The sequence below is a fragment of the Myotis daubentonii genome, chromosome 3 (assembly GCF_963259705.1).
Source record: "Myotis daubentonii chromosome 3, mMyoDau2.1, whole genome shotgun sequence".
In the NCBI taxonomy this organism is placed as follows: domain Eukaryota; kingdom Metazoa; phylum Chordata; class Mammalia; order Chiroptera; family Vespertilionidae; genus Myotis; species Myotis daubentonii.
In genome coordinates, this window is record NC_081842.1 from 72,645,532 (window position 1) to 72,658,259 (window position 12,728).

At 41.8% G+C, this 12,728-nt stretch overlaps 1 protein-coding gene across 1 annotated transcript in view; it reads left to right on the forward strand.

The window, feature by feature from the left end:
- LOC132229629 (uncharacterized) overlaps positions 1 to 6,901 on the forward strand; it is a 93,747-nt gene extending 86,846 nt beyond the window's left edge. The window contains exons 4-5 of the mRNA XM_059686179.1: positions 5,650 to 6,000; positions 6,834 to 6,901. Coding sequence (XP_059542162.1) covers positions 5,650 to 6,000; positions 6,834 to 6,901 — 419 coding nt within the window. The remainder of the gene's footprint in view (positions 1 to 5,649; positions 6,001 to 6,833) is intronic.
- The last annotated feature ends 5,827 nt before the right edge of the window (positions 6,902 to 12,728 follow it).

The following is a 12,728-nucleotide window of genomic DNA, read 5'->3' on the forward strand; positions in this document are numbered from 1 at the left end:
GAGCCCTCAGGCGTTGACCCCCATCACCCTCCAATCGCAGGATCGGCCCCTTGCCCAGGCCTGATGCCTCTGGCCTAGGCGTCCGGCCCGGGCAGCGGGGACCTGCAGTGGCAGCGGGGGGCGCTGCGATCGTGCGGGCTCTGCCCCTGCCCCTGCCCCTGCAGGACGCCTCTGGCTGAGGCGTCCGGCCTGGGCAGCGGGGACCCACAGCTTCAGCGGCCCCGCGATCGTGGGCTTCGCTTTAGGCCCAGGCAAGGGACCCCTAGCTCCTGGGACTGCCAGCTTCGACCGTGCCCAGCTCCCATCGCTGGCTCCACCCCTAGTTTCTGCTATCACTGGCCAGGGTGGAAAAGGCACCTGATTCTCTGATCATGGCTGGGGGGCAGGGCAAAGGGGGCCCCAGGGCCGCCTTTGCCCTGCCCCCCAGCTCTTAGCTCCCCCCTGGGTTTCTGATCACTGTCAGTGGCAGGGGGCTTCTTCCTGCTTTCCCTTTCACCTCCCTGCATTGTGCCTACATATGCAAATTAACCGCCATCTTGTTGGCAGTTAACTGCCAATCTTAGTTGGCAGTTAATTTGCATATAGCTCTGATTAGCCAATGAAAAGGGTAGCTCGTACGCCAATTACCATTTTTCTCTTTTATTAGTGTAGATTTGCTAAGTATATGAAAGACATTGAGATAAGAACTTTGTGTTCCTTATCTCATTAAATCCTAACAAAATCTCCAGGAGGTATATGCTATCACTTCCCATCATATAGATGAAGAAGCTGAGGTTCCGTGGTTAAATAATTTGCCTATGATTATATCTCTAGAAGGGGCTAAGGCTTGAGCCAATGTCTGACTCTAAAATAGGTGTTCTGACCTATACACCCAGAAAAGGGTATGGTCCTCTAGGCTGAGGGAACATGTGCAAAGGCATGGACATGAGAGTACATAGGTATATCCATGGGATCTCAAGAAGGTCATTATAATTAGATCTTAGTTTGGAAATGAAGAAGAACAGGAAATGTAGCTGAACAGGGCCTTGAAGGACCTAGTTTGTATTCCATGCTAATGCACTTACAATTTAGCCTGAAGAGAGTGAGGGGGGTTGTTAAAGTATAGTGAGCAAAATAGTACACATTTGCATTTAGAACATTTTTTTCTGGAACCCTGTAGAATACACTGGGGCTGGGTTGGGGAAATGTCCATGTTGGAGTCAGGGAACTACTTAAATAGCAGTGGTTCACGGGAGAAATGAGGAGTGTCTAATTCATTCATACAACCAGCATTGCATTTAGGAACTATTAAATAGGCTGAGTCCACCTAAAATTCTCTATGACTAAAAAGAGGGAAGAATCCAGCATGATTCTTAGGCCCAGTCTACTGGTCCATAAGAGAAAATTCTTTAGGGACATGAGGATTAGTGGGAAAAGTAGGGAGAGGGAAAATTGACATTTGAACATGTCAACCTTGATGTTACAGTACTAGGTCCAAGTAGAAATGCTCAGCACACAGTTGGCTTTCCCAGGTCTTGAGGAGAAAGGTGGGACCTGGTTAATTAAAAGTGTGTACGTAGTTAGAACCATGAATATGGGTAAATACTGGGGAGGGGGAGGCAGTGCTGACTATGAAGCCTTTAGGAACACTAACATTTATTGTGCATCACGGAATAGGTTTCAATAAGGAAAGGAAACTAGGATGGCTGAACAAACAGTAGAAAGAAATTCAGAATCCAGAGATCTAGTGTAGAGGCCAAGGGACAGGCACAAGGAAGGAGCTGCCCACTGGCTCAAGAACTGTAGAGAAGCTGAGATAGAAAGTGAACCGTACAGATGTGATTTTTCACAAGGGATTGCTGGTGGCTTTGGCAAGAGCTGTTATAGTGAAGCTGAAGGTCAGAGATGGCGGCCAGGTGGCAGAGACTTAAGAAATGAAACAAAGTGAAGAAATGCTTTTAGGGTATTATTTTGTGTTGCTAGGAACAAGAGAGACAAAGATGAGGGATTTCCTCAAGTTGGTGAATATTTGAGCATGTTTTTAAGTGTTTAAAACCACAACAAAAGCAAAACCTAAGTAAATGGAATAGGGGCATGTGGGAGGCTGATAATCAACCAGGAAAGTCCTTGAGGAGATTGATGGGTAGGGAGGCAAAAATAGAACCTACCTCTCAGGTAAAGGGATTCATTTCTGAAGAGGAGAAATGGGGGTGAGAGGAGAGGGAAGTGTGGATTGCTGGGGTTGCAGGTCAATTTTAAGGTGAGGATTATTAGAAGCTCTGGCTTCTCATCTGGCATCACTGATGGACTCAATCTGAATTAAGAAATAAGAAGAGAGGGCTGCTTTGGAGAGTATGGAGTAAGCTCCTACAAAAGGAGAGAGATTTAAGAGCTGTTACAGAGGAGAGAAACTTTACATGGAACAAGTGTAAAAAGACTGAGGACCACCCAAGTGGGCCGGAACTATGACACTTTTCTGTTGTTCCCCAGGTAGCAACACACATTTTCTTAGAAACCTGTAAGATTGATTCCTGTGCCCTCCTGCCCTTCCAGAGCACTTTGCTCATACAGGAAGGAAGGCACGTAATCCCGTGTTATAAAAAGTGCATATCATTTCCCCAAGTGAGAATTGGAGCTTTGAAAAGATAATTCAAACTCCGGTGCTCCTCCCTCCCCAGTTTCATTGTATCCGCACATCCTATCACAATGTTTCTGATCAGTTAATTCTCAATAAATGTTTGCTGCAATTTTAAAATTTCTGTGTCATATATTGAGCCTTTCTGCAACCACATGTTGGCCGTCTTCATGACTGAGGAAGGAGATGGTTAGATTGGTGATTGGTATTCACAGAGATTTTACAGTCCAATATTTTTGGCATTTAATGTTAAATAATTTTACATTTTATTTTTAATTTATTTGTAACGCTGGCATCATTGGTGGTTGTATTAATAGCTTTCTATCTGATTTAGACTGCTGTAAGAATATCATGGTTTTCAGAATTTAATTACCGTGAAAATTATTTGTGTTATTTTATTTGTTCTGTTTCAAACATTTTCTTCACTTTGCTGTTCCATCAGAAGGCAGTAGACAAAAGAGAGAAAACCCAAATTAGATAATTTTATTACTTATAGTGTTTAAGTAAGTGATTATAGAAGATGAAGTTTTGGTTAACAGTTGGTAGAGTGACACTTTTGGACTACCCTTATTTATTAATTATAATGCAAGCGTTATTCAAGTTATGGCTTATCCAGGTTAATTTTATTTGAATTTTATTAAGAGCACCAATTCTATTTAAATGGCTTCAGCTTTTATATTTTTTGTGTTTTACAAAAGAAATAATGCAGCGCAATTAGTACTACCTCTATTCTGCAGGAAATCATTCTCTAAGCATAAGTTATGAAATTGTCAAATAAGCAAGCTAGCAAGATGGTCAGGCCATCTTGGCTTTTAAAGAACATTCAGAGAAAAGACACACATATATGCAAATAGTGATGCTGAAATGAATTAGTGAATATATGCAATTGGTCAACATCCTTAGGGAAATAAAATGTAATTTTTCAAACCTCTCTTCCACCAGCTGGAAATCCATTGCAGAACAAAGTTTATTTCTCTCTCTATGGACAGGAGTAATTTGCATTACTGTGCGAGTTCTACAACTTACAAAACACAGTGAAAGGCACAGGCCCCTACAAAATCAGATGTTCCCAAAGGATCTGTCAGATATTCCCCAGATCCCCACTGAAAGAACACTGATCCTTTTGTCCATTTCAAATTTGTGCACCATATTTTCTGACATTTCCCTTGTTTTCTAGTTCCAACATCACAAGCATTTTCTTCTCTCCCTGTTGTGCACTGTAGTCTCCACCTCAATGCTTCTATCTCAGGGGAAATAACTCAGAACCCCATGATTTTGAAAAACACAATTGGAAGTCCAGGTTTTGCCTGGGGATCCTAATACAGGGATGGCTAGAAGTGTAGAGAACTGGGAAGAAGTGAACTTGTGAACCACAAGCTTGGTTCAGACCTCAAATTCCCAGAAACATAACAATTTGCACCTCCTAGTCAGAGGTTTAGATCATTGTGTAAAAATGCTGTTTTGCCCAGTTTTTAGAGTATTACCTGCATATGTACAGCACAGCATTGTTGAGAGGGCACTTGTCCATGTATTTGCTCCTTTGATACTCGCCACAGTTCTGTGAAGCAGTCCGGTGTTCATTTCTCGTCCTTTGCATGCAGAGAGTAAACCAAGGCATAGAAAAGTTACGTGAATTGCTTAAGGTCACATACTGACAAGGGACAGGTAGAAATTGTACTCAGGCTTTCTGAACCTTGTTCAGTTCATATTTCACTATGCATCCTAGCATTCAACTCAATGGGCATTTATCGAATACTATGTTCCTAAAATAATAGTGTGTTGCCGAAACCAGTTTGGCTCAGTGGATAGAGTGTCGGCCTGTGGAATCAAGGGTCCCGGGTTCGATTCCAGTCAAGGGCATGTACCTGGGTTGCAGGCACATCCCCAGTGGGAGATGTGCAGCAGGCAGCTAATCAATGTTTCTCTCTCATCGATGTTTCTAACTCTCTATCTCTCTCCCTTTTTAAATATATTTTAAAAAATAAAATAATAATGTGTTATGACCCTGAGTTTTATTCCTAATTAATATAGAAGGAAGGAATTGCAAGGATGAACTATTAAAGTTGATATTTATATTTCTTAGTGCTTTGTTTTTTCAGGGAAAATCCAACTAACTACTTATATAAAAGAGTTCATAGATGGCTGAATAATATGGAAGATAACTGCAATTTCTCCATAATCTTGCACATTTTAGGTGAAGGATGAGTGATTGCAATTACCTTCCCAACCCCTGTTTCATAAGACAACTGGAAGTTTATCATATTGAGAAGTGATAAGTAGAATATACCTACTTATTAGCAATATCTGTTCTTGATTTCAACTGTTTCTTAGCTTTATATTGAGTGGTTTATGGTTTTAGGAGGAAGGAATACCTGTAATATGCATTTGGAAATTGTTGTTCTGTAGTTTCAATGAAATGTGGGAGTGAGAAAGTGCCTTTCAATTGTATATATCTCTTTTTAATATTTGCAAACCAAATGTCCATTGCTGTCAGTATGTTGCAATGGGATATAGCCAGAGAATATTTTTTTCTCCTTGGAAATGCAACCTAAAGATAGAGATAAACTTCATATGGGTCTAGCAAGTTCTGTTTGGAGGCAGTACATAGAATTTCAGCCTGAATATAATATTTGGTTTGATTTTCTGTTCAAAAATTTTCCATGGTAAGAACAATATTTTTCTGCATACATCACTGAGCAACAATGATTACTTCAAAGCTTCTGAAGCCAAATACTACACCTGCATGTTCCAAAACAGGTTGCTGAAATTTTTCCCAAGACTCTTGGTAATGTGTACTGTGTATTTCTGAGAATGAATAAAGAATAGTTACAATGGTGTCTACCATCTGTGCAGGTTAATATTAGAATAACGTGTTTCTCTTCTTCACCTGGCCTGCCTTCTCTCTGTAGCTGCACTGCTTACTTAAGGGGACAATTAAAGCATTGCTCTTTTATCTTAAGGATTTGTAACATTCCTAAGATCTTATGCTATAGAATTCAATAATAAAATAAATCTATTTTCTTTTTCTTTTCCAGATAAAACTCAGCTATTATTTACTACAATTGAATCTGTAGACTACACCATTTGCAATGAAACTCTTCTCACCATCCCATGCTTAGTCACTAATGTGGAGGCAAAGAACCTTGGAGAAATGTTTGTAAAGTGGAGATTCAGAGATAAACAAATTTTCTTCTATGATGGAGATAAAAATGAATCCAATCCCACCAGTGACTTTTCGAGTGCATACATCATACCAAACGCACTACTAACAGGCAATGCCTCTTTGATGATGGACAAGAGGGATGCTGTCCCAGGAAACTACACTTGTGAAGTAACAGAATTAACTAGAGAAGGCGAAACCACCATAGAACTAAAATATCGTATTGGTAAGAATTTCATAATCTTCCCTTTTATTTGTCCTGCAGTGGCCTAATACTATGAGAAATGGGGCAAATTGGGCGAGGAACTCCTTTGAAAGAAAAAGTAGATTATGACTAACAAATGATGATGTAATGTTTAGCAGCTTTAAGATCATGAGTTTTATTTTTTTTCTGTTTTTCATAATAAAACTCATTTGCTGTTTGTTATTTTCATATTATCGGGTTCTCATACTTTTGTTCGGAGCACTATTCTGCTAGTTTAGGGGCCCTGGTTTCATTTAATCTGCATTTCTGTTTGCTGCTCTCAAAAGTACTATCTTTCATGTAATTAATATTCCATGATCTTTCCAATGATGTAGCTTTTTTTATTACCTGCACTTTGGTCAAGGGCTGACAAATCCCAGCCGTGCTCCGGCTGGAAAGGTTAGATTAGGAGAATCACAAAATCAAAAATCAGGTCATAATGATGTTTCCTGCTATGGTGTTTGTTCTTTTTCTTGGCCAAGATGAGGGAGAGCTAGGGATCCAACAGAATTAATTTGAATTCAGCCTTGGTTATAGCACCATGATTGTGCCCTTCTTCACAGACTTGGGCTGGGGAGTTGCATAAAGCAGTAAAGCTAGCTGAAGTAAACAATCTGCTTTCTTTCTAGTCCTTGCCATGCCAGCTGATTACTTTAACCACATACAGGTGCATACTGACTTTCTATTTTGAAAGCTCTATTTAGAACCACTAGTCATATTACTGCTCTCAGGATTAGACAAGCCTTTGAGAACCTCTGCTTTAGATGGGATCAGACCATTCAGTTGAATCAACTGTTTGCCTTCTATTCTTCTAGCGTTTCCTGTTATGAAATGTCTATTACCAGATTGGGAATGGGGTGTTTATTCTGATGGAATACTTTGACATTGTTTAGGATTAGGAATCTGGATATCTGATTCTGCAAGTTAACTATTTGCCTCTATTGAACTTGAGAAGTTACTTCACTGGGTCCAGATTATCTCATCTCTACAATGGGGATGGAAAGAGATTCCTGCTTTATGTATTCTCCAGTCTAACAAGCATCATGAGATCCCCCGTGTACCAGTCCTTTGCAAACCAAAGTACAGTACTTTACAAATGTTAGGTGTCATCCTGGGACATTTATTTTATGAAGTTGAATGAGTTGTTGAAGCTGGGGTATCATGAAAGGGGTGTCTGTGTGGTGCAGCATGGACAGGAGATGGCTAAGAGCAGAATTTGGAAGGCTTTTCTGCTCAAAAATCTCTCCATATTGAAAATCTCATTAACTCACAGTGGGAGAGGGTGATTATGGAGTAGAGTGTAGGTCACTGAGAGAATCGTAAACTCGAGACTTAAAGTCCATGAGATGGGATGAAGGTGGATGGGAAAGGAATACTAATCTCTGGGATAAAGACAAAGTTTGTAATTTTCTGTGTGATTGTTTCATCTTTGTTTTCAAAGTCCCTTGAAAAAATATGAACTCTGCTTACTGTTGGGGCCGTTAAAATGTGAAAGTGATGTTTTGTTGTAGAGAGTGTAGATGATTCTACTAGAGGTCTCAGACATTTGGCGGTGCGCCCATTTTTATTTTTTGAAAGAGTTATAGAATGACATGAAGTTTCAAAGATTGAACAGAAAAGTGCTGTGTACTCTTACCCAGCTTCCCCCAGTGGTTACATTTTATGTAACAGAAGTTAAATGCCAAAACCACCCAGTTCACAATGTTAAATTGTGTATATATTTCTTTTTCTTTTTATCACATGTGTACATTTCTGTAATGAACACCACAATCAGAATATAGAACTAACCCATTAACACAAATATCTGCCTCATGCAAGTCCTTTATAGTCACCTGCTCCCTTACTATCCCTAACCTGTTAAGCACAAATTGTTCTCCATATCAATACTTTGGCCATTTCCAAAATTTTATATATAAGTATGTAATCTTTTGAGACTGGCTTTTTTTCAGTCAGTGCAATGCCCTTGAGATCTATTATAGATCTGTTATAGACCCCTATCTATTATAGACCCTAATCATGTCATGCAACAGCATCATTAGCTATTTCTCTCTCTCTCTCTCTCTCTCTCAATCTCTCTCTCTCTCCATGCTATGGGTATATCACGCCTTGTTGAACCATCCACCCACTATAGCACACCTTGGTTGTTTTCATTTGTTTTGTGCTACTGCTCATTACATTTCTATAAACCATCATGTACAGTTTTTTATGTGGACATAGTCTTCATTTCTCTGGGTAAATGCATAGAACTACAACTCCTGGATTGTATGTGTGTATAGGCTTAGTTTTTTAAGAAACTGCCTAACTGTATTCCAGAGTGGTTGTTCCATTGTTCATTCCCATCAGCAACATATGAGTGATGTAGTTCCCCCACACCCTTGCCAGCATCTGGTATTGTCATAGTTTTGCACCATTTTTTAAGGGAATAGAAAGAAATTCTTCTGCCCAAAACGGTTAATTGAAGCAGGGTTCTTACAAATTATTCATCATGTGAATCCTGGGGATTTAGGCAGTGGAATCAATTTTTACTATGTTGTGCTTTTTTTATTATTTTTTTTTTTTTTGCAAATCCTATATAATAAAAGCCTAATATGCTAAGTGTCTGGTCGTCCAATCATCCATTCAACTAATGAAAGCATAATCCTATACTAATAAAAGAGAAAAATGGTAATTGGCGTACAACCGATACCTTTTTCATTGGCTAATCAGCGAGATATGCAAATTAACTGTCAGCCAAGATGGCGGCTGGCAGCCAGGCAGCTGAGAATAGGAGGCTTGGTTGCCCCAGCGATGGAGAAAGTCAAGGATCCCCGCAGCTGCGGGGCTCTGAGCTCCTGAAGCAACAACTCCAAAAGATACAATGTTTCAATTATAGAAGCTAAAAGATGGCGGTTAATTTGCATACTCAGGCTCCAAGCAGAGCAAGCCAAACAGCCCTGAAGCAGCAGGGCAGAGAGGCCTCCCGGGCCTGGGATCAGCGGAGCCGAGAGGCCTCCCGGCCCCGGTGATCAGCTGAGTCCAGAGGCCTCCCGGCCCCTGTGATCAGTGGAGTCAGAGGCCCCGCATCAGCGGAGCAGAGAGGCCTCCCGGCCCCGGTGATCAGCGGAGCCGAGAGGCCTCCGGGCCAGGGATCAGGGGAGCCGAGAGGCGTCCTGGCCCTGGGATCAGCGGAGCAGCGAGGCTTCCCAGCACCGGGATCAGTGTGACAGGGTGCGGAGCCCCAACCCTCTGATCGGCCCTGCTCTGTGCATGACAGGAGTGGCGCTGCAACCTCCCTATGGACCCTGCCTTGAGTGTGACAGGGGGTGGTGCCCCAACCCCCCAATCGGCCCTATCCTGAGCATGACTGAGGGTGGCATGGCAACCTCCCAATCCGCCCTGCTCTGTGCATGACAGGAGGCGGGGCCCCAACTCCCCAATGGGCCCTGCTCTGAGCCCGACCAGGGGTTACACCTAGGATTAGGCCTGCCCTCTGCCACCCGGGAGCAGGCCTAAACCAGCAGGTCCTTATCTCCTGATGGGTCCCAGACTGTGAGAGGGCACAGGCCAGGCTGAGGGACCTCCTCTCCCAACCCCGAGTGCACAAATTTTTGTGCACCGGGCCTCTAGTCAACACTAATAAAAGAGAAAAATGGTAATTGGCGTACGAGCTACCCTTTTCATTGGCTAATCAGGGCTATATGCAAATTAACTGCCAACTAAGATTGGCAGTTAACTGCCAACAAGATGGCGGTTAATTTGCATATGTAGGCACAATGCAGGGAGGTGAAAGGGAAAGCAGGAAGAAGCCCCCTGCCACTGACAGTGATCGGAAACCCAGGGGGGAGCTAAGAGTTGGGGGGCAGGGCAAAGGCGGCCCTGGGGCCGCCTTTGCCCTGCCCCCCAGCCATGATCGGAGAATCAGGTGCCTTTTCTGCCCTGGCCAGTGATAGCAGGAAGTAGGGGTGGAGCCAGCGATGGGAGCTGGGCACAGTCGAAGCTGGCAGTCCCAGGAGCTAGGGGTCCCTTGCCTGGGCCTAAAGCGAAGCCCACGATCTCGGGGCCGCTGCAGCTGCGGGTCCCCGCTGCCAGGGCCGGACGCCTCAGCCAGAGGCATCCTGTAGGGGCAGGGGCAGAGCCCGCGTGATCGTGGCGCCCCCCCACTGCCACTGCAGGTCCCTGCTGCCCAGGCCAGACGCCTAGGCCAGAGGCGTCAGGCCTGGGCAGGGGGCCGATCCTGTGATTGGAGGGTGATGGGGGTCAACGCCTGAGGGCTCCCAGTATGTGAGAGGGGGCAGGCTGGGCTGAGGGACACTCCCCCCACACACACACCCAGTGCACGAATTTCGTGCACCGGGCCCCTAATCAATAATAAACATATTGAGTCTCTGCCATGTACAGGGCAAAATGCTGGAATCTGGAAAGCTACTATCTCTAAGATAAGAACTGATAGTGTTGTTATATTCTGGGGATGACTGTGAACATTTACCAGAGTTTAGCATTATAAGCTTAACCCAAGAAATGTGTGACTAGCATTATGGTGTGAAAGCCCACAAGGATCCTCACATGCGGATATAGTGGAGATTTTGAAAGGGATCATTTCAGAGCAACACCAGTGCTTGACTTGTGCACTATTCAGAAGTGTTCCTCACCCAGCAAGTCTTCCAGTCTAGGCAAACTCTGAAAAGCTTTCAGTGCATATACCTGGCTTTATTGTTACAGGAGAAATTTCATCAATAAAAATATGGCCTTAAGCATTGATCAGATGCAATTAAACGTAATTTTTAAAAGTTCTCAGCAAATTTCATTAGAAGTTTTAATATCACAATTTCCTTTCTATAGGATGGGTAGCTGCATTTTCATTGTTTGGGTAACACATGTTCCACTTGATAGAAGCTTCCTTACTACCTAAAGCTCCTCATGTTACTTTTTGTCAGCAGTCATTTTAAGACTAATTATTTACGAATTCATCCTCTGTTCCAGAGTAAGTTTCAGAAAAGCTCAGGCTCACATCTGTCTTACTCTTAGGTCACAATAAGACCAAGGGTAGGGTACCCAGTACTACTTCCTCACTCCTGTCCCCTGAGTCAGTCTTTACAGGAAGATAACTCTTCCTTTGAGGTAAATTCTTGGCACATTACACATACAGGCAATCACTACAGGACCCCATAATAATAACTGTAGTTAGTGTTCACTGAGCACTTTGAGGGGTCAAGCTTTGTTTTTAGCCATTTTCATATCTTAATTTTTTTAACAGTTAACTACAGTCCTTCAAAGTGTCATTGTAGCCACTGAAGAACAGAAAGGTGTTATACTGTCCAAGATCACACAAATTACAAGTTAGAATTGTGTTTCAAACCCAGGAAATGTGGCTGTGGAGCCCTTTTCTTAGCTCTTGGGGTATACTACCTCTTTCCATAATCACAGATTAAGGAAAATGTGGTGGAAAATACTTAACTTTTTTTTTGTTTCATTAATATTTGTTATTTAATTAAATATATCTGTAATTATTTATGTATTTATATAAGACCACAGTTTTAACCTATTATTTTAATTTTCCATCTCCACAATAAATAACACTGTTGATCATTAATTGGCTGGACATAAATTTATGATAATAAATATTAATCATGATTTTTGTGGGGTTTTTTTCTTCCCAGCTTTATGGTTTTCTGCAAATGACTATGTGCTTACTATTATTTTCCCAATGTTGGCTGTCCTTCTGTTCTGGGGAAGTGATATTGTGAGTAAGTACTTGTTTCTATTTTCATTTATGTTTTAGTGATGAAATTGTCATTTTAAGGAGGCAATATTGGTGAAATATTCTATTTAAGTTGTATTAGGAAATGTGATAATGTCATAAATAAGAACAAACAGAAACAGTGTTTGACACTGGCCTGCAATAGAGATTTAAAGGCATAGCAGATCTACCTAATACATAGTCACAAACCTAAATAGGAAAACAAAATGAGGAGACAAAGAAACAACCCCCAATGAAACAACAAGAGAATTCTCCAGAAGAAGAGATAAATGAAATGGAGATAAGAAATTTATCTGATACAGAGTTCAGAATAATGATGGTAAAGATTCTAAACAGCATGGTAACTATGAAAACAGAAATAAAGAATGACATAGCACAAACAAAGAACACATTGGAAGGAATACACAGAAAATTAAGGGAAGTTGACAACCAAACCAGTGAATTGGAAGACAGGGTTGAAAAAAAATCACTCAATCAGAGGACCAAAAATAAAAAAAATAAAACAATTAAAAAATAGGAGGACAGCTTAAGAGAGCTGTGGGACAACATGAAACCAAACAATATTCAAATAGCAGTGCCAGAAGCCAATTCTAACATGTTATAATTTCAAGAGTTTCATCGAAAGGTTGATTGAACTTGGGAACTCAACAAGGGCTGAGTCACATATGTTGTCACCTGTTGGGAATGACTGATGGCATTTCTCTAAACCCAAAAAAGGATGATTGCTTGCTGCCAGACAGCTCAGGTCATCTTAATCTACATGTTATTGCCTCCTACTGGCCAAACACCTGAATAGCCATAGGCTAATTCCCCCATTGTGACAATGCCTCTGTATAGGAAACCCTAACCCTTTGAAGTGTATATCTCTGCCTCGCCTCAGGACAATTTGTGTCAATAAAAAGCATGGGGTCCTGAGACAAGGAGATCTTAGTTCTTTTTAGCTAAGCTCCTCTGACTCCCATATGGCTTTCAA